The sequence below is a fragment of the Barbatula barbatula genome (genome assembly GCF_947034865.1).
Source record: "Barbatula barbatula genome assembly, chromosome: 7".
Lineage (NCBI taxonomy): Eukaryota > Metazoa > Chordata > Actinopteri > Cypriniformes > Nemacheilidae > Barbatula > Barbatula barbatula.
This window is the reverse complement of record NC_136770.1, coordinates 16,676,062-16,701,408: the sequence shown is the minus strand read 5'-3', so window position 1 is coordinate 16,701,408 and position 25,347 is coordinate 16,676,062. Positions and strand designations below refer to the sequence as shown.

Below are 25,347 nucleotides of genomic sequence, written 5' to 3'. Positions count from 1 at the left end.
TTTATTTATGTAGCGCTTTTCACAATGTGCATTGTTCCAAAGCAGCTTTACAAGGGAAAATAAGAAACCGGAACACAAAAAAGGTATAACACAGTACATGATGTTTATATAACAAGTTAAATTATTCTGGTAATATACTGTTCTACAAAAATTCTGTCTGGTTTTGTCTTGTATTGTGTGGTGTGTAGCAAAAATAAAATGAAAATGAAAAGGCTTACCTATTTAGATCCATTTTATAGACACAATTATATTTATTTTTAAAAAATCAATTGATTTAATTTTTTTCATTAACATCTTCGTGAAATAATTTCTCCAGCCATTCTGACTGATGGCGTGCTCTTTTTCCCAATCCTTTTATTATAACACGCCCCTCCCTCAAGCCGATGAGGGCATGTCTACGCCCACCAGCGATGTCGTCATCAATTCAAACTAGATCGAAAGCAGCGAGAAGCTCGCGCGGAGGTAGAGCACAGGCTGCACGGGAGAGGAAGGCAGAGACTCTACACCACGGCCCTTTTCTATTTCCTATGAGCACAACGCACTGATCTGCGAAGATGTGGACGGGTTTAAGGAAACTGCTGCTTTTACATGTGATACTCGTGGGGTTTCGGTTGGCCAACGGTAAGCGTACATGTTCCACGTTGTCAGTGCGTTTGTGTAAATGTTGTGGAGCGATGATGCTGGAGAAACACCGGCGGGGACCCGGCGAAGTCACTTCCGATGACGAGACATTTTATGAGCAGTATAACATTCAAAAGCATTAAACGTGTATACATCAAAGAAAACTAAATCGCATCTAGTGTGTGTTTTCCCTAGCAGCCTACTGTCCCCTGGTCCAGTAATGTTTACGCGTAGTTATAATAACATGTACTATCAAGTGTCCATACTTTGAAAAATCCTAGGCATCTTAAATCGCGTTTAATGCTCTTTAAGCGTCATTCAAAAGCAAAGTACTTTATCGTTTTTCAACGCTTATATGTCATTTCCCATGAGCTACAATTATAGTTATTATAGTATTATAAAAGATTTATTTCCTCCTGTCATTTCACACGTGGTTCACTACAATGACTTCAAGCGCGATGACAGCGGCTTCTGCCACAGCACAGCACAGCACAAAACGCAACTTATCAAACGTTTAAGAGGCTTCCAGGACTGTGCATTTACACTTTTGACTTTTTAACCGACAGGGACAGAGCCAGAGTGTGAAAGCGGACAGTTTCAGTGCAGGAACGGCAGGTGTATACCCACTCCATGGAGATGTGATGACGACGACGATTGCTCGGACAACAGCGACGAGGAGAACTGCCGTGAGTAGAGCCAGTCTTTGTTTAAAAGGTGGCTTGTCACACAAAATTTAACGATTTTTATGGTCTAGACTGCAGTTGGATAGACTGGTATTTGGGCGTTGTATTGATCAATGATGACCGCACGTGCTTGTCTCTGCTCGGCATTTAGAGTTTCTTTGGAAAGACCGCAGACCGTGAATCACCGTTTGTTCCGAGTTTTGACTTCAGTGGGTAAAAGTTTACCGTCTTGTAACTGCGTCAAAAGTCTGACTTCACTGTTTATGTTACTGTGGAGTGACTAAAAGTAATAATAGTCAACGTTTGTTTATTTTGTGGAGCTTCTTGTGGTTTGACAGATGTAACAAATTATTTGATATAGACATTGTGATTAGTATTTGGGAGTCACTTTGCAGAGAGCTTCTACAGGTTGACATAGTCATGATTGATTTTTCAGGATGTTCTGATTAAAGACAAACATATAACAACTTAACATAACATCATAAATATGAGAAGTTGAGTAACTTATTAATAGAGATGTAGGCTACAGCATAGGCGAAGCTCCCATCAAATATGTAATCATCCTGGTGTATTCGCACTTTTAATAGGAAGTGCTGTGATTATCCTTGTTAGTTGATAAATGTGGTAACGTGGAGGGTCGGCTCAAAGCAAGAACTGCGGATGCTTACCAGTCTTTACTTTCCCTAATAACTATTTAAAACCGATTAACTTAAAATTGAACTCCGGCTTGAAGTAGCGGTCACATAAACCTGGACTGCATTCCGGGCTCTTAAGAAACAAATCCAGAGACTGTGTAATGTCGGTTTACAAAGGTCATTTTGAACTTCGGTTGTTCTTGTTCTGTGTTGGTAAGGAAAGTTGTTTGTTCAGTTTAAGCTTTTCCTACTTTTCTTCTTAAACAGAACTTGTCGGGCAGGATTTTTTTTTTCTTTTTCACGTAAGAGAAAGGAACAAAGTGCATCGACTGGTGCTTGGAATGCTGCATTTGTGCGTTTTCTTGAGGTGTAAAAAGACAAAATAACTGTAGGAAATACGTACAGTATATATTTAAAATTTGTATACACTACTGGCAATTTATTTAAACATAACTGCACCAAAATTATGTGTGGTTTTGCACAACAGTCGGCCAGTGCGGTATAGAATATATCCGAAATTCAAGTTGTATCTCTATTAGGAAAAAATCTTAACATGTTTCATGATATTCCCAAATTTCTTTGGGGGGTATTTAGAATGCTAAGATGTTTTCACTGAAATGGGCGGATTTTCGCCTCTGCCAATCCTTTTATATATTTATTTATACTAAACCATACAACCTAATCTGTTAAACAGTTCCCCGGCCATTTGTTTCAATTCCAGGACACTAATGAAACTATATGCTCAAAAATGTTTGTGGCTTTTCCAAACATGATACCACAGGGTTTCGTGTTTGTTACCTGCACCTGGTGTGTACTTGGCACCGGCTATGGCAGTTTAAATAGATCCACACTATGGTGCCCCGTTACACACGGTATCTCAGCAAGCAGGGTATCTGCAGGGATTCTCCCCAGGTGGGAGTGCTCTCTGGGGCTGTCGTTGTGTTGAATGCTCCCTTCTCCCTTCTGGATGTTTTTCTGTGGACTTGGACAGACATTGAATTAGAATAATACCTTAAAGATTATGCTTTGTGCTCCACCTCCCAGACAAAACCTTCTCTGAGAATTGGCAGGATTCTTCTTTTGTTGCCCAGGGAGACGGTAAAAGCAACACTTCACGACACATACTGCTCTCTCTGTCTCTCTTTTCAGTACCAAATTCTAATCACTCTGCTTTGTGTCTGAAGATGAAGTGGGCTCTTCGCTTGGGACTGGCTTAGTGGCCGGACTCTCAGATGGCCTTCACATTCAGAATTTTTTGTTGGGACATTTTTTATGAAATGAATCTGTTTTGACAAAATGTTCTAATAGCACTTTATACAGTGGTAGTTCAAGAAATCCCAAACTATGAAAAAAAGCGTGTTTAGCAAGGTTTGTTTACTTACTTCTTTGGGCTTAAATGCCTCAATTTGAAAGAAAAACAGAGACGGGGAGGGTGAGAGAGATGATGTTTGACTGTAGAAAGCGTTTTATTAAATGATGAGAGAGTGAAATATTCCAAATGTGTCTAAATAATTAAGCGATATCAATTGAAGAGCAAATGCCGAGTGTTATGCTGATATTTAGTATAACAATCTTCTTTTCTCGTGTCATGTGATATAAAAATAAATTCTCTTCTGTGTTCTGTTATAAAAAAAATATGATTTTGGTGTAATAGGCTCCCAGTCCTTTTTTAGAGTTTGCCTCTATTCTGGTTGTCAGCAGCAGAAATATGTACAAGCTGCGCACTCTGCGTTTATGAAAAGCTTGGAAAAATCTTTTTTTGCCCTGTTTGTCTGATTGTGATTCGGGTTGTGACTATTCTTTGTTAGGTTTTATTTCATGTTGACTGAATTGTTTTATTTTCTTTGAAGAAAGACAAATCACTACGGAGAATTTTTTTTGGCAGATGTTGCCGATGACAAAAGGGGCTTATCTTCTACTTTTGTGACTCAGATATACAGTATGCAATGGATTTGAGCGGTTACTTGGACGCTTTAGGATTAACACACTATCACAGGCATAAAGAGCGGCATCCGCTAAAATGTCCAAAAAGTAAACATTTTTTAGAAGGAGCTATACATACACAGCGGGTCCCCTTACATGGAATGTTGTTTCTACAGTATCAGAGCGCATTTCATAAATACTTTATCTACTTCGCCAAAGAAGCGAAATTGCGATGACTTCCTTGTTCTGTGTAGCCACTGCAGTGCTTCGGAAGGGAGTGGTGAAGTGATGCATTGTTTACACTTTGCAACCTCACCGCTAGATGCAGCTAAATTTCATACACTGGACCTTGAACATTTTTTTTTTCCATAAATAAAAGTCAAATCCGGCGTGGTTTGCAAGGTCACATGTCAAAGGCTTATTTGGTTTTCGATTCTACTGAAGAACATTTATTAAATCTGTTGACATAATGAAACTAACCGTGGTTCAAAGGCATGGAATGTTTTAGAGTCCCCTATGGAAATATGTCGTTTTTTATTGAATGACTGTTCAAGGTCACATCCAACATCGCTGCTCTATATTAATAGCTTTATGTCCGAGCGTGTACTTTTTGCACTGTGTGCATAGAGCTGTTGTACAAAGCCTTTCTCGCTCTGTGTACAGACAGAGACGCACATCCAGAAGAAAGTGAATGAACATACAGGGCTGCAGTCATTTCCAGGTATGTAGTACCTTGTCTGAAAGAGCTAATTTGTTTACTTTGAGGTGGGAAGCATTCCACATATGAAAATTAAGTCGTAATAAGAAAATATGAATAGAGATTAGAGGCTGTGAAGTCCAGCAGTGTATCATGTGTGACTATCACAATGTTCATCCAAATAAAACCAGCAGACAATGTTAGTATTGTGTTAACATTTATTACATTTCTGCATTATTCCTTAAAAGATCAAACATACTTGTTGTTTCCAAAGGCGTGTGGAAAAAAGTCACAGCTATGGTAATTATTGTTGGGATTTGTCATTGCCCAAGGGTTTTGTTGTTCTATTAATATTATCAGAAAACATGTTTTGGTGCTTTTGAGAGATCAAGAATGTGTGGCGGCAGGAGAGGTAAAACAAAAACCCAGGCGACCATGAACTGTCCATGTGCATAAAACAAATCCAATTAGTGTCTCCATGTGCTGATGAGTGTGTGCGTTTCTGTGAGCGCTATATCAGTGGGGTTATTTAAGTTCAAGGGCAAGAAGTCTTAAGTGTGCATTAGCTAAAAAAACGAACGCTCCTATACACTAAATACCTGGTAGCTGTTTTTATCAGAGGGCACGTCATTCAGGTGATGATGCCTTGTTTATGAATGTGAGAATTCATTAGCGTGAAGCATTCTGCCTGTGTCCTGTCAAAATGGTCTCACTTTAAACACTCCCACATACACATACACAAACAGCATCAGCGCATTAAACCACATGCAGTCATTTTATTGTCTATTAGTAATGCATAGCTATTTTTTATGTGGTTATTATATAAACAATTTATATGTTCTAATTGAATCTGTCTTATCTAATTTGACGTACATTTTTTTTAGCTAAGTGCAATTTTTGGCACGTAGATATTATCCATTCATTGTTTTCGCCTAGACAAACAAGAAATGCATTGTGACTTTTATTTAAAGATTGTGGTAACACGCACTTTCTGCAAATCTCAAATTAATCTTGAGTACCTATACAGTAGTATTGCTTACTTCATCCGTATCTTCGAAGTGTATTTAGTTTGGTCAAATTTAGAAAACCCGAGATACAGCTATATGATTATTTCCTGAAAGAGACGAGCTGCTGGAGGTAGGCAGGGGGGATGGAACTACAGCTCGAGCTCACAATATATTGCATTATCCCCTCGTGTTGTTTACATTATGCACATACATGCCAATTGCCAGCAAAACACAGACATATGACTTAAGCCTTATTCGGGGAATGTCTATAAATGTCTGTAAAAATACATCTGCATGGCTCCTTGGGGATCAAACTCATGCATTCGAACAAACATAAATGTATGTAATGTAGGCTAGCGTGATGCATCTACTCGATCACATTACCAGCCGAAACTTATTAATCTCTGTATCATGATCTGGTCATCATACAGACACGTATGATATACTTCGAACTTTTATGGCTTTTAAGGGTTAAGATTTATGTGCATAGACCCATGTTAACCACAAAACATTGTGCTTTTGTAAAAAAAGAAAGCCAAAAGGATGCACTTTCTGGCATCTGTGTACTGCAGTGAGTCATTTTGTGTTTTTAATGCTGTCATTTATGGTGTTTTTATTGATCAGACACTATAATCCCTGAACCTCCTAAAGAGCAACACTCTACGATGCTTTCAAATGGTCAGAACGGACAAAACGTATGAAACAGGGATCCAGACTTAGAAAAAACTTCCAGAAACAAGTTTGAGTGCTGGGGGAGTGTATCAAGCACAGTAGTACTACGTCCAACTTGTTTTTTTATAAGTTTGCTGAATCACCACCCCTTTTGATGGGTTTGACACAACGTGAGGTCGTATTTATTACGTGCAGAAAATTCTAATGCAAATTTCAGACTGGCCTTGACTCTGATATGTAGTGGAAATTTATTCATTAAGAAAGCGTGATCAGAGAGAGACCAAAAATGCGTGTCTGCCTGGATATTTTGTCTGTTGCCTGAATATTATGGATGGGTTTTTGGTCCGTCTTCGCTGGCTGCTTTCTGATATGAAATCTTGGGTCTCTGTTTGTTCTTTTGGGAGTGGGGGTGGGTAACGTGACACATAAAGAGAGAGCGAGACAGACCGAATAAAGGGTGAGGTGAACAAAGACGCTGCCTCCAGCACACTCCGTAGCCGCCGGTGAAGGGCAGCTGAAGTGGTAATAATACGCTTTCAGTTTCATTTATCTATTTTTTCCACACTTGTATTGTCTGTGTAACCAGGATCCAGGTGGTCTCTGCTCATCAAGGTGTGCGGTACAATCAGCCACAGGCCAGTGATTCGTTTGGTAGGCTGGCATAAAAGAGGAGAGGATGTAGAAAGAAGATAACATGGCATCTCTCATGTGACTTTAGCTCGGTTTACCAATATGAGACTCAGCTTGTTTGTGTATGCAATCCGTGATTTTGCGCATCCTTTGTTTTGTTTTTAGTGTAACTGAAAATGCAGATTTTTCTTGAAATAAAAGCTTATACAACTAATTTATTTGACCCTTCAGGAAGTTCAGCCTTAAAATCACTTCATTTATTCATTTTATTTTAAGCAAATGTTGCCAGCAGGGGAATAATATGGCATTAGTAAGTTGTCTGCCTAAAAGTTTTTTTTCCCGGTAGTATTAAATGGAGCTAAAGAAAACAGCGATATATAGCTTTATATAGTTTGTTTGATCTGTCCATGTTTCTGTCCAATTTTTCAATATCTGTTATTCATGAATAAATCACTTGCCTAATACCCATTAATGCACTGACAAACACTTTCTCAATATTTGTGCCTCAAAGATTATTATTATTATTTTAAGGAGGTTTACAACTTGTGCTTACTCTTCACTCTGTCTCATTTATTCTCACAGTTTTCAGTCTGTCATGTGCTTACCTTTCCCCTCAGAGTTTTCTGTACCAAATCGGCTGTGCAAAATTGAACCGAAAACCCTCCTAAATCACAACATTGCAGCGGGGAGTTTTATCTGCTCTAAGTAGCGATGATCTTCAGTTGAGATGAGGACGTTAAACAACTCCCAGAGATGTATTTACCACATAGATGGAGTGTGGGCACATTTTATGGTCCGCGGCAAGTCGCCATAGAAAAAGATCTTGCAGACTTTGATATTTCTAGGCTTGTGAATGGCAGTAGGAAAAAGTGTGTGTGGTAAAAAGGGAACTGAGAGAGTCTCTTGACCTTACTTAATCTTTCAATGGCGCTCTGAAACATTTAAAGGCTGTAAGCAGAATGTGTGCAACGGATGCACGTCTCGCATGCTTAAGCATCAGAGGGACCCTACAAACATCAGAAGCATACGTGTTTATATAGACAAATCCTAAAAATCTTTACAGAGGTTGCTTGGGCTGCCTGTTGTCTGGCAGTTTTTTCTAGATATACAGTAGGATGTTACATATGCAATAATGCATGTGCTCTTACAAGCCTATGTGAGTTTTAAAGTTGTTTAATGGGATAGTTCTTCAAAAACAAAAATTATTTCATTATTCACTCTCACTTCATTTCAAACTACATCACTTTTTTCTACAAAACATAACTTTCGTTTTTTTGAAGAATGCTGATAACTCAACAACATTGTCCCATTGAATGGACACAAAACTACAGAGACATTTCTCAAAATATCTTCATTTGTCTTCCACAGAAAAAAAGAGTCATATCTTGCAATGCTCTTTGACATAGACATCCATTGACAAATGCCAATGTTAGACAGGTGCATTTGTGGTTTAGCTTTTTGTAGGAAATGGTTATTTTTTTCATTTGGGACCGAGTCGATTCTATTTCCTCTTCTGATTTATTTGTGAATCTGTGTGCCCATGTGTTTTACACTGCTTGATAAGGCACATGGCATCTTCTTTAATGTGTTTCCTGATTGTCATGAAATCGTAGGGGAGCAATTCATCCACAAACAAATACGGGCACACACACACACCACCTGGTCAGAAAATAATCCTGCAGTTGTTTAGGGGATTTTAGGGTAAACCAAGAAAGTCAGTGCATGACGAATTTGAAAAGGTTTTTAAATGCATTTAGAAAAAAGAAAGCGTCATGAACAAAAATAAGCGAGAGGGATTTTGATGTTTTGACACCTAATGATTTAGTAGAGACATTGCTTTCGCATTACCATGAGGCTATCCAGTCGTCTTTTAAGTAAGAGAAAGGTTTTATGGGTCTGTTTAATGCCTCTTTACCCATATTCCCCTTTTTGAAGCCCCTCAATGTCTCTCCTTGACTCGTTATTTTTCCTCTCCAGCACTTTTAGGGGTCTGCGCTCAATGCACTCCCTTTTCTTTCCAGTGTAGTCTGTGGGACCCTTCACATCCTCTCCGTCTTTTCTTTATTTTCATGTCCGTGTCAGCCTTCCTCCTGTTTGCAAGCACCCTGACACTTGCTCAATGGTTTTGTATCCATGCAAGATTAGTGCGAGGCCCCTGAGTCTCCAACTCGGTAAATACCAGTGATGATGCAATTCAGAGCATGCGTGTTTGCATGCATAACACTGTTTATACTAGTGTGGTAAAACGGAATATGCCGTTACTGCGGAATAAAATGTCAACCATAAGATATTTTTCGTAATTAAGTAGGCGTGGTTAAAACATATAAAATATAATTTTGACCTTCTTTCATGACCTTCTTTTGACCTACAGTACAGACCATATTTAATGTTGTCTATCCTCCAACTGTATACATATAGACAGAAGATAAATATAAATAATAAATATAATTATCAGAACTTAATTTGATATCTTTAGTACATTTTCACAACTTGCCGACGTTTAAACTTTGGTGAGCATTTAAATGAACTGTAATAAATGAATTAAAACAAACTAAGAAAAAATAGCTATGCAAGATATAGAATTATAATGGGAGATTGTTACCGTGAAATATATCAATACCGTGATATAAATTTACTCATTCCGTGAAATAGATTTTTGGTCATTCCGCCCACCCATAGTTTATACCAGGTCACATTTTATAATGTTTACTGTTGCATAACTCACCCACGCAGTGATTGTTGTTTCTTTATGGAAAGTACTTTTAAAACCCACACTTTCAAAGAATACATGTTTAAGTTTTTTGTAATAATTTTAAGGGATAGTTGACCCCAAAATAAAAAAGTTCTATAATAATTACTCACCCTCAAGTGATTCTAAACCCGCTTACATTTCTTTTTTTGGTCAAACACAAAGAAATGTACTTGGAAAAATGTTAGCATCTGACATTACTGTGGCATCATTCACTACCATAGTAAAAATAATTGTTGTATAATTTTTTGTTGAACACAAAAGAAAATGCTTTAAAGAATTTAGTAAAACAAACAGTCTGTGGAACCTTTGACAATCATTTTAATGGTACTCAACGGTGCCCCAGAAATCTCCGTTGGTAACATTCTTCCAAATATATCTTTTTGTGTTCAACAGAACAACCTAATTTATACAGTTTGAAACAAATTGAGGATGAGTTATTCATGACAGAATTTAAATTTTTGGATGATCTATCTATTTAAGATTCTATCTATCTATATTATTAGTTTTTTCTTATTTTGGATTAACCTTAAATACATTGAGTATTTGCTTCAAACAACCGTTTTAAATGGTCTAATGTAATGTATCAAAACCTTGAATGTGGAGATTTTGCCGGGTTAACAATATAATAATAATAATATAAAGTTTTCCATTACAGTTTGTCTAGAATTGCTCCAGGATTTCATACAGACGGAAGCTACTATACAGTCACATAACACTCCTTTTAAACCACATGAAGTAGTTTGAACACATACTCTTATGCATCGCTGACGTACAAAGTGTTTTGTTTGGTCACCCAGTATTTGCAGTTAGACGCCACTCATCTGTTATCTTGTCGTGAGCATTAGAGCATTAAAATGTCATTGTTTGAATGAGAGATAAAAATGTTGGACTGGCAAAATAGGATTAATGTACACTTTCATTCCAGTAGCCCTAATTATTATTATGTTTTAAGTAGGTCGTGTTATTACTCTTCTTATTGTTTTGGGCATTTGTTTAGACATAAGGTAGAGAGTTCTAGCTAAAACAAAAGACATGTCATCGTTTACCCACCATCATGTTGTTCCAAATCTACCGGACTTTGTGTGCTTGTGAATGCCAAATTGCATGCATCACATCTCAACTAGCCCAGTTTGAGTTTGTGCAGGTGCATATGAGCTTTGAGAGCTTTGGAAGAGGACCACATTTTTCACAACTTTTACCAGGGGTGGCAATCATATATTCTGGTAGGGCAGATGTACAATCATAGTTTATTGCACAAATGTTTTTATTTTCCTGTGATTAAATTGACAGATCATTCATCAAACAACTTGAGGGTGGATAAATGATGACAGAATTTTTCATGTTTTGGGTTTTGTCTCTGAATTCGACCTCATTCTTAAGCACATGACCTAAACTTTAAGCACTTAATTCCTTCCACGATAGTGTGTACATACACACAGAGGGCTTGACTAATTGTCTTTTTATTTACCATTTAACTTTTTGTTCTTCCGTTTGGCAGAGACATTGACTTTGTATCTAACATTCATCTCTGTTACCCTGATTCATTATTTTCACTTTTGCTTCCCCCGTGCTCAGAAAGATTACCCATTGGGCCTCCTGTTAAAGCTCGAACAGTATCAGAATGGTGAATTCACTTTGTCTGCTCCTGCTTTCTCACTTTGTTAATGAATGTATTCGTACGTTTTCAGTGACTTTGCCAATAACTTGTTTTGCCCTCCTGGCATTTGCGCTTTACCTTCTGTTACTTCCACAAACGCCTCAGCTCCTTGCATTGTAGTTCAAGAAATAAAAACAGCTAGAAGTGAAGCGCATGAACAAGTGCTGCTGCACAGGAATGCTGTTTGGAAGAAAATGAAATGGACAGAGGCAATGCCTTCGTCTCTTCTGCAGAAGCAAGTAAGTCTTCTCAGCCTCAGGGCGTGTTCATACTTGAAGTTCGGTTCGTTTTGGTACTTTTGGTCCGGACCCAAATAAAATATTCCTGCTTCGCATAGTGTTCACACTGGCATTTTAACAGCAAACCAAAGATTCCAAACCTAAAAGCACATGGGTAAGGCCACAACCTGATTGGTCTTGGCTTCCGTGACGTGTATCATGCGACGGAACTCTGAACATCCATAAAAATGATGCGTGCTGTCACAGACGCACTCGTCTCTGTCCTCATTTTGTGGTATTTTTATCAGCAAAACAGCGTCATTAAAATTCCTTTGCTGCGTGTACAAACAAAGATCTGCTGCTAGAAGACGGCGGGTCCTTCTCGTTGCTCCACGTTTGCCCTCTGCTCATTTTGATTTGCCACACCTCTCTTCTCGCTCTACAATCATGTGATTATTAGGATCGCATCTGGTGACATCACATCCTGTTTTTGGGTCGGTCCGATGCCTTTGGTCCGTGTTGCGTTTGTATTACAATCGAACCGCACCAGAGTTCATTTGAAAGAGGCCGATACCCATCTTTTCAGCGGTCTCGGTCCACTTGTTTTGTGCGCACCAGGGTTCGGGTGGCAGCGCTCACACTACACAAATAAACCGGATCAACAGAGCAATCGCACCAGAGTTTGTTTTAATCGAACCAAACATGGCATATGCTAACAAGCCCTTATTTGAAAAGTAACGCAAATCTCCGAAAATTTGCAATCTGAAAGGAGACTCCTTCCTCTGTCCAGCAAAAGATACTATAATTTCAAGTTTATCAACCAGATTGATTCACTTCGGTCATCAGTAAATGTAATACTTCTCATTTGGTCGGTGATGAAGCAGATGACAGATCAAACTGGCTCAATTGGAGCAAATTAGGTAAATAGTGGATCGGCGAAGCTTGATACTTGCTTTGGGCCATAGACTTACACTCTGAATTTGTAAAAAGGGGGTTACAGGATTTGTAAATTCAACACAAGAGCTTATATATTTCAGCAAGATATTCAGATTTTTGTCGCTTTGACCTGCTGCTCGATAATGTTGTTGCCGTCATGGATCAGAGGGTTTCCCATCATAAAACCTTGCAGCCGACCCAAAGGGTTTGCCTGTGGGTAATCCTGTCTTTCTGCAAAACAAGACCAGAGATATCATGAGACAAAGTGGGCTGATTGAATTAAATTAATGCCAGGGCTTACAAACTACTTATTGAATTACTAACCGGGGAAGCCGTTCTCATGATGCTGCTCCGCTATCTCTGCCGTCAATGCTTTTCTAATTAGATTGATCCTCTTTACTATCTCCACCCAGATGGTAACAGAGACAGGGTGTATGGTTATGCTTGTGTATATGTGTGTGCGCCTCTAGACAAAAAAAAAATAAGGAAGGACATTGTGTGCATGTGTGTGTTTCTGGTATGTTTAATTTGACATGTTTGAGGTGATTATCAATGATGAATGCCAGATTTGTTGTAGTATACTATATGCAGTGCTGTGAAAAAGTATTTGCCCCTTCCTGATATTTGTTGGCATATTATTTGTCATGCTTAAATGATCCAGATCATCGAACTAATTTTAATATTACACAAAGAAAACCAGAGTAAATACAAAATGCAGTTTTTAAATGATGGTTTTATTAGGGAAAAAACAATCCATACCTTTCTGAACCTATGTGAAAATGTAATTTCCCCCTAAACCTTATAACTGTTGTGCCACCATTGGCTTCAACAACTACAATCAAGTGAATGTGAGTCTTTCACATTGCTGTGGAGGCATTTTACCCACTCTTATTTGCTGAATTGTTTTAATTCAGCCACATTGGAGGGTTTTCGAGCATGAACAGCCTTTTAAGGTCATGTCACCGCATTTGAATTGGATTTAAGTCTGAACATCGACTAGGCCACTCCAAAACCTTTATTTATTAATTTTTTGCTATTCAGACTTGGACTTAACCCAAGTGAGTTTAAGCTTGAGGTCATAAACTGATGGCCGGACATTCTCCTTTGTCTCATCAGTCCACAGAATATTTGCCCAAAAGTTTTGGGCATCATCAAGATGTTTTTTAGCAAATTTGAGATGAGCCTTTGTGTTTTGATCAGCAGTGGCTTTCGCCTTAGAACTCTCCCATAAATACCATTTTTGCATGCCAGCTTATTGTAGAATCATGAACACTGACCTTAACTGAAGCAAGAGAGGCCTGCAGTTACATTTACAATTAGTCATTTAGCAGACTCTTTTATCCAAAGCGACTTACAGATGGGGGAACATTGGAAGCAATTATAACAACATCAGCAACAAAATACATAAGTGCATCAAAACTAGTCCATTAAAGCCTAGCACAGTATACAAATCTAAGAATAGTGAGGTAAGTACAATTATAATTTTTTTAATAAGAAGACCGAAAAGAATTAGAGGTTAAAATCAATTAGCTACATGTTGACGGAAGGTAAGACTTGGACCATTGCAACGCCATTCCAGAGACACCCATAGCACTGAGAGAAGACAGGAGGATGTGATTATTGACGGTGTCAAAAGCAGCAGACAGATCCAGTAGGATGAGTATGGATGACTTCGATGATGCTTTTGCCAGTCTCAGGGCTTCGATGACTGAGAGCAGTGCAGTCTTGGTGGAATGACCGAATGCATACTTGTTGCATGAGAAAGGAGGAGAGCTGGTTGAACACAACTCGCTCCAAAGCTTTGGCAATGAAGGGAAAGAAGGGAAACCGGCCTGTAATGTTCTAGCAGTGTAGGGTCGAGGATGGGTTTCTTCAGTAATCTATAGATGTTGTTCTGGGATCTTTCATGACCTCCTGGACGAGTCGTCGTTGTGCTCTTGGAGTAATTTTGATAGGCCGGCCACTCCTGGGACAGTTTACCACTGTTCCATGCTTTCTCCATTTGTGGATAACGGGTCTCCCTGTGGTTCGCTGGAGTCCCAAAGCCTCAGAAATGGCTTTGTAACCCTTTCTTTACTGATACATTTAAATTACTTTGTTTCTCATCTTTTCTTAAATTTCTTTAGATCGTGGCATGATGTGTTGCTATTTGAGATCTTTTAGAATACTTCAGTTTGTCAGACAGATTCTACTTAAGTGATTTCTTGATACAATATGTCCGGCAGTAATAAGGCTGGAGTGTGGCAAGTGGATTTAACTCTGTGGTTCAATTCATCAGTTAATTCATGATTTACCAAGGGGGGCAATTACTTTTTCACATAGGGTCAGAAATGTTTGGATAGTTTTTTCCCTTAATAAATAAAACCATAATTTAAAAACTGCATTTTGATTTGTTTGATGATCTGAATAATTTAAGCATGAGAAATATGCAAAAAACTAAACATCTGGAAGGGGCAAATACTTTTTCACACCATTGTAATTTACTGAAAAAATTATATTCCTTCTGTGTATAAGAATATCAGTGCGTTATTGTGATGTAAATAATTTCAAATTTAGAATTCCCGGCCTATTTTTTCCTTTGCTACTTGCTTCATTTTATGTAGTGCTAGATGTAAATCATTGTATAATCATTTACTATTACATTTTTAATCTGTGGTTAAACGTTAGGTGCAGTGGAATTTGAGGCCAGTGTGAACAAAGTAGAGGGGTAAACATTTTTGCAGTACAGTAGGCAAAAAGAGCATGTGGGATCCAAAATGCCCAAAAGAGGAATGTAACAATGGTGGGAGTCAAATGTTCTTGGGATGAAAGCATGAATGAATATGCTTTGTGAGAAATCCTGGTCACGGGTCAGGAACGACTCCTGGCATATAAAATCGTCAAAGTCTGCCTATGCATGAGTGCGAGGAATGGGGGAGAGGTGTACGTGTACGATTAATTTGTGTGTGGGATAATGTGTTTAACAACAGAAGTATTACTCAGTTCATTACTTAGCGTTTTTGCTAGACAATGTATTTGATAACAGTTGCCGTGAGAAGTAAATTAGTGAACAGCCCTTTAAGAGAGGCAGCACGTTTGACTTTTCAATTGTTGTCGGAAGGGTTTTTTAAAGTTAGTGACCTTATAGACATGAATGCAGTACACCCTTAGTTTCAGTGCATTGCCTTAACACTGTACATTATTGATCATAAACTGTATAGACAGTCCACACTGTGATTTTGAGACACTGTCAGAAAGCGTGGTGGACTGGATATCCATATCATTATCTCGGACATCCTGCTGTGTGAAATCCCAGCTCTTCTGCTCCATACTGAGCTCAACGATCTTTATTTGAAGTGGTAATGGTGGGGAATATCACGTGTGTGCACACATGGACGAGTCAGCAGTGTTTTCTACACAGCATTTCAATGCATAGGCACACTTGCAACACAATGGTTGTTCCAATACGGTGAACGTGAAGTTCATTTTTAGTTGCCATACAGACACTCATTTGCATGCAAGTGCTTGTTTGGAAAAGCTTAAAGCGAAGGTGAACTAGTGGATTAATTAAACGCTTAAGTTTGTGTCACATGAATGTAAGTTACATATACTTTGCCTAAGAGGCAACCGTCAAAACCAGTTGTCTATAATAGTTTTCTTATTTGCAGCTATCACAAATTAGCTATAGCTTGTACATGACTCATGCAGGTACTGTATGATGAATAAAAGAGTGTGACTGAGGATAAAAAGTGCTATTTGATTTCTAGCTCTACACAAATCGAACCTTTGAGAGTTCACTGGTTTGAGCAGCGAAAGATAGCTTGTTAACACCCAGGAGAGAGAAAATGTTTTCCCACTTTACTGAGCATGAATGAGGCTTACTAAGATCAAAACTACACAGTGAAAAGAATTCCTTTATGAGAGTTGCATAGGGAATTATGTATTTAGCTGTAAGACTGTGGGAGGAATTTGTTAATTCACTAAGTCACTGCATTTATGCGTACACAGTGTTTGCAATTTTTTTAGCACCCGATGATTCACAATTCATTTGCGCAAACATGCAAATACACTGATAACACTAAAAACCCGGCAAAATGTCTAGTGTAGTTATCTTGTGCCATCATACCATTATATTTACTACAGCCTTGAGCTTTGAAGATCTCTTTTTGATAACATTGTTTATCGTCTGCTTTCTGTAAACGTACATTTTGCAGTGTCAATTGGGTCAAGCAAATAATCAAAGAATTTGGAATATGCTTTTACTGATAAATGCATTTAAAAAAGAATTAACTTCTGACTAAAGAAGACATGCTGTGAAAATCTGTTTTGTGATTTTTTTTTTTTTAAATTTTGTTTATGTTTGTATGTGTACAAAATAAATGTGAGTGTGCTGCTGTATGTTTGTCTACTGTAGAACTATACATGTGCATTAATGGCATAAACTGTTAATAAGTCCTCAGGGACTCTCCACGGTTGTGGATGGAGTGATGAGAGGTAAAGAGTGCTTAACATGAGCTTTAAATGGAGGTGTAATAGGAAGATAATATGATTGTTTTTGTGGCATAGTACTGCCAATATATCAAATATGAATATTATAGTATGGTTAGTTCTCTCTCTTTTTATCATTTCCCAGAAATAAATCCACTGCTTAAGGGAAAGTTCACCCAAAATTTCAGTAACCAAACAGATCTCTTCCCCTATTTACTGCCATTAGTAGGGAAAATAAATACTATGGGAGTCAAAGGGGGGTAAGATCTGTTTGGTTACCGACATTTTTCCAAATATCGTCCTTTGTGTTCAGCAGAACTAAGTCATTTTTACAGGTTTTGAACAATCTGAAGGTGAGTAAATGATGACAGAATTTAAATTTTTGGGTAAACTGTACCTTTAAACAATCAAAACCAAGAACACAAAGAAACAGAAGAGGGGCAATTGTGCAGGAGGAGGGTTGAGAATAAAAATACATCAGGGTCGCTCGTAGGAGGTGCAGAGAATGTTTTAAGCTTGCGTGTGTTTTTCTGGAAGACCTATTTTGAATGCATTCGTGCACATAGCTCTGAGGACGTGTACGATGCTTGCTCACGCACCAACATAACACCTGGTACAGGAAGAAGATAAGTAGAGGTGAAAAGGAGAGATATAAGAATGGAGTGTAGTGAATAGTGTAAAGCACAAGTGACGAGCCGAGGAAGATCTTGAGAGAACTGTATCCTGGTAACATCATCTTATTCCTTGAGCCATCAATTCTTTCTTTTTTAATCTCTGTACATTACTTTCTTCCATTTCATCTGCCATTCCACATTGTGTCTCACTCTAATTTGAAAAGCTTACGAAGTATTCTGGGGTTAGGGGCCTGGAATGGTCACAACACCAAAAGGTTTTTGTAAATGAAAAAAAAGCCAATTTAGATATTCTATTTCACGGTTGCTTTTATTCAAAGCACATTAAAACAATGACATTTAAACTATTTTGCATTTTTGCTTCGAGTAAACCCAGCTTCACTTTCTTCCAGGTAATTTTTAAGCTTTTTGGTTATCATGTCAATATTGTTGTTTAATTCATATTAATGGCATACAATGCAGGTCTGTTACACTTCATAAAAAACTAAAATCTTTAGGAATAGTTACCACAAATCAGTTGGACTGATAGACTATGACATCGTCCATCGCCGATGGTTGACAGCCATCACGGTGTTGGGCTGGCATTGTGATTCTCCTGCATGATGCAATTTAGTTTAGTTTCTTCAAAGTTTGACAGGTAGGACACTGCTGGCACAACATCCTGAAATAAGTCAAAGAATAACATACTCAAAACAACCTTATGTACTTTTTGGATGCTCTCTAGCAATTTCTCATCAGGGTCCACGGTTGTCCTCAAGTCCCCTCCACGTACGCATACAGCACATTCCCAAAACAAATGTTGATAGCTGAGGCAATGTATGTCTTCTGCGAATGTGTCGAGCTCATCCATTCTCGCTTATCGGTGGTCGAGAATGATTTGGAATCTTCACAAACAGTGAACGTAGGAAAGCGCTCACGTTGTGTGTGTGTAAACTTGTTAATAACGACCTGAACTATGCACGTCAGCGACGGCAGAGCGTGACCCGCGCAGTTGACTTATCACACACAAACAGCCTACACTGGTGGGCTCAAGATCTACTCGTCTTTCCACATGAAATAACAACTGGAAGACATTCCAAATTTGCAGTTCTTACATGTGCGAGTACTTGAAAAAATGCTCAAGCTGTCTTGAAAACTGGTCGCAAAATGCGATTTGGTCGCAGTCGGAGCCCTAATATAATTGTTTTCAATGATTTGGCAGATGGCCATCTAGCAAGCTGCTATACTCCAAACTCCTGCCTTGCCCCGCCCCACCATGTCATCGTCCATCGCAATGTTTCACTGTAGGCATCGTCCGACGGCAATTTGGTAGACATGGCCCAACCTTACTGAAGACTCATTACATTTTAGCACTGAATACTAAGTACCAGTACTTTTCACATCTTTAGAGTGGCCAAATGCTGATGGTGAAAAGGAGGATTAAAGAGAGAAAGAATAAAGGAACAATTTTCTCTTTGCTGGTGGCAGACTTGGGATGCATGGCTCCTAGTGACCCAGATACACTCTCTCCTCATCCCAGTATCCACCTGCCAAATACTGCAAGCTTTTGTCAAGAAAAGGGCCAATTGGAGCCCAGAAAGAAAAGAAGTATAGACACTTTAACATTGTGCAAGGCTCTGGACCGGAGCACAGAATATAATTTTTTTTGTACTTGCCATGTTTGTGTGATCAAGTGTGACTGCCCACGCACACCCGCTTGTATGCAAATGCCTGGAACATGGAATAGGCTTCTCTCATCCGTACCTTCTGTCTTTCCATCTGTTTGATACTGATGTGTGTGTTAAAAGTATTTTTCTTGGATTCTTGTTTGTGCGTTTGTGTTCGAACTTATACAATTTTGTGTTTCTCGTGCAATTGCATCAATTATTCATTCAATTATTATATATCAAAATGTGGATATATTTGCTTTGATAGATCACTTGATGATTCTCTTGTGTCGCCATAGTGTTTACTGCACCGAGATCTAAAGTAATTATATACAACTTTTGGCATAATTTACAGACTATTACATTGTATGAAATAACGTTTTTAAATATAACATTTTTAAAGTTTATATGTAGAAAAAAAGATTTCAGAATGATCTTCTTGCAAATATATTATATGATTCCAGAAGACTGACAATTGATAAAGCTGAAAATGAATAAATAGCAACATATTGTTTATGAATGACACAATTATGTAACAATTAACATAATTTACATTTTTGGGTGAATTATAACTATGATTATGAATAAAAAGAAAGGTGATAGCCCAATGAGTGCAAACAATTTTTTTAGCCACTTAAATGCTAGCATGCTTTTTCAATCTACCGTGTGTTGCAATCGTCTGTTTTTCTCAAATGCAACTAACATTCTAGACATGAAAAATGTGTTGTATTTGGATATCAGCTGGCACGCTGGACTGGGACTTGTTCTCATGCACTGCCCACACCATCTCTTCTTTTCCCTCTTCACCATCGTACACTTCACCCTTTCCTCACTTGCCCATCTGTCCATCTGTGAAAAAGAGACTCAGATTCAGCACACTGTTGGTTTAATCAGCTATTTCCTCACCTCAAGGGGTTTGCGTGTCTGTGTGTGTGGCGTCCTGACGGGGAAGCAAGTGAGCTGCATTAATTCATCTAAGGCCTGATGTCCTGCTGTTTTTAGTGGAGAAGCGCTGCACTGAGTGGGATGTAGCCTAGCATCATTATTCAGGGTCACACTATGGGGTTTATCTACACAAGGATGTCAGTGCCTGGTAATGTAATTGAAGTACAAGAGTTATGTAACGCATACGTTTTATACCTACTGAGCGTCAATGTTTTTTCATATGGCCAATGCCAGTGTTTATCGAATGTGGCTAATGGCTGACCTATCCTGTATTCAATTTGCAGTGCAGTGCGAACAAATGAGACACATTGCCAAGAATATGTATTTTCTTAAGGGTCTAACGTGTAATTATTTGGAGGATCTACTGACAGAAATGCAATATAATATGCATAAATATCTTCAGAGGTGTATAAAGACCTTACATCATGAAGTTTTATGTTTTTATTGCTTTAGAATGAGCTATTTCTTTTCTATTTACAGTGCATTCACCGTGGTTCCCCTGACATGGAATTCACAAAGTTGTTTCTAGAGTAACACTTAACTGAAAAACAGAGCGTGTTTCGTAAATACGCTTTATCCTTCGGCAAAGAAGCAAAAACGAGATGACATCTTGGTCAAATAATGCTGTCAATGAATCACTCCAAATATATGAGTGTAGGGAGGCAGAGAGAGAGAGAGAGAGAGAGAGAGAGAGAGAGAGTTGCCATTTTCATTCTTTAAGCCAAATTTTAAATGGATGCTGCTGGATTATTTACGATATTATATTTGTAACACAGTATTGATAATCATGCATTTAAGTGTCACGGTTATTTTCAGTATCTGTGTTTTGTGACAACCATTCTGTATAACATAGTTATACAAGAACATTTTAAATGTGGATTTTTCCGTGGATTTTGGTGCACACACACACACTAAAGAAAGGCTTGTGTGCAACATGTAATGCTCTGTAATCCCAGTTCCATAGCGATTACTGCCCAATTACTCATTTTTGTTCTGTGTGTCTTGTCTCTTTGGAGGATAGAGAGAGAATTAGCCAATCATTTTGGCTGCTCTGTCTACAGTGGGCGGAGTCTGTAGAGTATTTAAAGGACAAAACTCTGGATAGGTGGCTTCATTCATACAAGGGAAATTCAAATGAATGGGCTTCATTCCCAATATACTTATCAGCCATACTTCATGGCTGCAACTGTTTACACACAAACACAAATATTATAAACAAATGCCCTAGATATGAACACAATGCCCTGGAGTTGTTCTCTTTTGCCTTTGTTAATGGTGCCCGCTTCCCCCTCTTGATTTGCAGTTTCACGTCATTTGTTTGCATGTGGCCACTCAGCACTTTGTGGCTAATATGTGTTTGTGGGGCAAGGTTCTTCAAATGTCAGCAGTAGCGCATGCTGCGACGGCCACATCTGCACAGGGCTTTGCCACTTACTTAGGTCTTGCTTTCTCTTTAACAAATGTTTTAATGCCAGATCAGTTCCAAAAGGCCTCTACGGTCCAGTTTGCATTCAAACCCACATGGTTCTCTCATTCCAGCGTTTGGCCGCTGTAAATGCGAACACTGCCAAACAAAGCGGAGGCTGATCCTGTGTCTGGCTCGCTTAGAAGACAACGTTTGAATCATCCGTGCCTGTCACCATAACCAGACAAGACAAACACCCAACCTCCTGTTCTGTTCTCCCACCTCGCCTGTTATCCTCCTCGCTCTCACCTTCCTCTGCTTTTTGTTTCTCCCAGTTTGATCACTCACTCATTACGGGCTCCTTTGTGCCATCCTTGCCTCATTGTGTTCGATCGATATGTCACCAGCGGCCTTATTATGCCTCCTCAGCCCTCATGTCATCAGCCGAATAAATCAAGAGTTAATGAACGTCTTCAGTCTTTTAAGGTTAATTTATTTATTTTTGGTGTGTTTGGCTGTGATCAATGTGACTTGAAGATGTGCTGTCTAGCTGTCCATTAAAAGCATCTGTCTGTTGTTCTGTCTATTAAAAGATATGTGTAAGGGATGGGTTGTATGTGTGTGTGGTGAAACAACCGATGAAGAGAGCTGGAATTATTTTGCATAGCTTGAGGAGCGCATTTAAACCGTCTCCGAAGTAGACAGTGGCAGGTCGGACATGTTTTTGGCAATGAAACTTAAGCAGAGAACTCAAAAACGGAAAGCGATGATACAGTAAATACTTCCTCCAATCCACATCTCGGCAAACCTCTTTCACCAGATATACTTCACTGTATACTAACTGTACAATTATCTTTCCAAAGATCAAAAAGCTCTCTTTTCAAAATACAGTAGAGATTCATCATCTCTGAACTTGTGGTTTGAGCCTCTGAATTCCTTGTAGGTTATTAACAGGCATTACTGAAAGGCATGCAGTCTTCTAGAGCAAAGAAAGGTTAGCATGGCTAGCAAAGCACAGCTTTGTGCCAGTAGGGTTGGAGCAGCTTTTTAGGACCGATTATCCCTCACCATTGAGTCCCGAGGGCATCCACTTTCAAGTTCATTAGTTATGGCAGGTTAATGAAAGACATTTGAATATTCATATTTTTCATAAGAAAAAAATACTGTGTCACCACAGTAATATTAATACCAACATAATATTATATGACTAGATGTTTAATAAATTTTTCGGAGTGCTTGTTCGTTCTTAAGAAATGTATTAGGCTAACTAATGCTTATAACATAAATATGTACATTTCACTGCAACTAATGTTAATAAGTTTGGCCTTAGCAGAAGATTGGTACCCTTTTCCGTAACTAAAACCTGTATTTTCCTCCCAAGAGTTTCAAATAGGGTCGTTGCCTGTAAAAGAATTAACATGGATGTTTTTTTGTTTTGTTTTAAAGGTCCAGTGTGTAATTTTTGGGATGATCCATTGATAGAAATAAAATACAATATACATAGCTATGTCTTCAGAAGTGTATAAAGAGCATACACTATGAATCATTATGTTTTTATTACCTTAAAATTAGCTATTCCTATCTGCATACACAGCGGGTCCCCTTTCATGTAATTCGCAATGTTCTGTCAGCCATCGTAGTGTTTCATAAACGGGAAGGGGTGGAGTGAGCGGTTGATTCCAATTCACAACCTAGATATTACTGAGTGGAACTTTAAAACACGCTGTAATTCCTTAGTTAGACTGCCTTAGTTAATTCGCTTAGTTAGCTAAACGGTGGTGATCAGCAGGATTCTGAATTTCCTCACTAAGATGACGGCACTATAATGGCGCCATCTTTGTTTTCAATGAACAGTCAAAATGGATGTATCAAGCCTGTTTACTTTATTTATCATCAACATTATAAACAAAATAGGCAGATATTCTTGTCAGATCTGCGCTCTGTTACCGGGAGTTAGAGAAGAGCAGTGCGTTTTCTCCAATGTAGGCTTGTTAACTGTCGGCTTGTGGAACAGACTTTCACCAGAGTAAAATAGACCTATATGCTTGTTGTTTTTATCAAGAACACGCAAGACAAAATAAACAAGATAACCATATACACGTTGCATTTTTGTTCATTTTGTTTTGTATGTTTCGTTGTTGTATAATTTCGCTTTGTGCAGGTTTCAATGCAGTTCTTATCTATTTTTCAAAAAAAAAGTCAACGTTGCTAATCTTTTCAACATTAAAAAAAACCTATATACAGGATATAATATATGCGTTTTAACTATTTAATGATAATTATAAGCTTGATGTGAAATAGTGACTCAATAAAAACGTCTTTATTAACTTAATTTAAATAAACAAAACTTATTTTTTATGAGCTCAAATATTTGAATATGAAATTATTGTGAATAATAATTAAAAATTTTTACGATAAAAAGTGAGTATTTTCTTTATTTGTATTTGCACATACTTGCATACATAATTGAAAATGTATTAAACATTTATATACCATTTACATTTTTGGAAAATATAAACAAATATATGTAAATATTTCCTAAATATGTATACTTGTATGTGTGCTTATAAATACAACATTTATTTGCACAGTACATAGACATAAATTATGTAAACTTTTATTCTGGATGCCATTAATTGCTGTAACTCGTTTGACAGCTCTAAATTAAATATTTGTTTTCTGAATTTTTGTAAAAATGCGATCGCAAATTCAATGTGATAAATGTCAACAAATGGACTCGAAGTGCATATGGTTGTTGTAAAATAACATGAAAAACATGTCATTTTACTTTGCCAAAATTTTACATTGTTTGAAATGTTATGTTACGATATGTACTTTTCCCGGTGCCCCAGCTGTCGGAAATTTTACAGTTTTATGGGTATTTTTTAACAGTGTACTTTGTGTGCTGTAAAAATCTGCGAATGCTGTAAGGTGTGTGTCTTGTTTATTTCTTTAGTGTTTATTTGTACAGCCAAATGAAAAATGATGTGTATAAATGTAGGTATCATCAATATCAGCCATATCCTTCATTTTGAACAATTCAGATGAATTGTATTTTAATTAAAAGGATGTCTTGACTTGAACACAGTTCATCTATAATGGAAAATTAGCCTTCTATAATCTGATCTCCCCAGATGCCACCCCCTCCACCAAGAGAAGCAGTTACTGAGAAACTGATACCTCCCATGTCTTCTGCAGGAGTCCAGCTCAGTTCATGTTCGATGTAGATCACTTTAATGGGGAGGCTCTGAGGTGTAATATGCCAGGCTCTATATCGTCCACCGGGTTTCCATTGTTGCACCACTGCACTCCAATTTCACTAGTGAAACCCTAGATTTATGGCCGGGCTTTCTCATTATAGATAAGTGATATCTGAAGGTTTTGGTACTTCCAGAAAAAGGTCACAATCATTTGATCCAGTTCAATGCCTTTTCTTAAAAAAAGACTGATTTCTGAACTTCAAACTGATACTTGTTAATGACTTCAACTAAACATGCTTGATGAGCCACCTTATATTCTCTGCTACGCTTTCACGATTTATCTATTCACCGTGCCCTGGTGGCTCAGACACCTTCTGTCTGGTATCTGATGAGGGCTGTTTGTTTTTCCAGAAGAGCTACGGCCTTTTGTTGCTTCACACAGGGTGATTATTCAAAGACCTAAGCAGCGGAATTCCTTCTGCATCTTAATACACAAACAAACTGCCATTAGGTCTTATTAGTTGTGGGCCACAGCACAGCAAATTTTTAGAACATTGTGATGAATGGCTCAGAAAGGAGAGACAGTGTTATTTCAATGAGGTTTCGGTTTATCCGGAGAGT

The 25,347-nt window shown here is 38.1% G+C and overlaps 1 protein-coding gene across 3 annotated transcripts in view; it reads left to right on the top strand.

Moving 5' to 3' along the window:
• Positions 1 to 421: 421 nt before the first annotated feature.
• Positions 422 to 25,347, top strand: part of lrp8 (low density lipoprotein receptor-related protein 8, apolipoprotein e receptor) — a 126,842-nt gene continuing 101,916 nt past the window's right edge. For all 3 annotated transcript variants that reach the window (XM_079460014.1, XM_079460013.1, XM_079460012.1), the window contains exons 1-2: positions 422 to 621; positions 1,188 to 1,307. In XM_079460014.1, the coding sequence (XP_079316140.1) occupies positions 555 to 621; positions 1,188 to 1,307 (187 nt within the window). In that variant the 5' untranslated portion in view covers positions 422 to 554. The remainder of the gene's footprint in view (positions 622 to 1,187; positions 1,308 to 25,347) is intronic.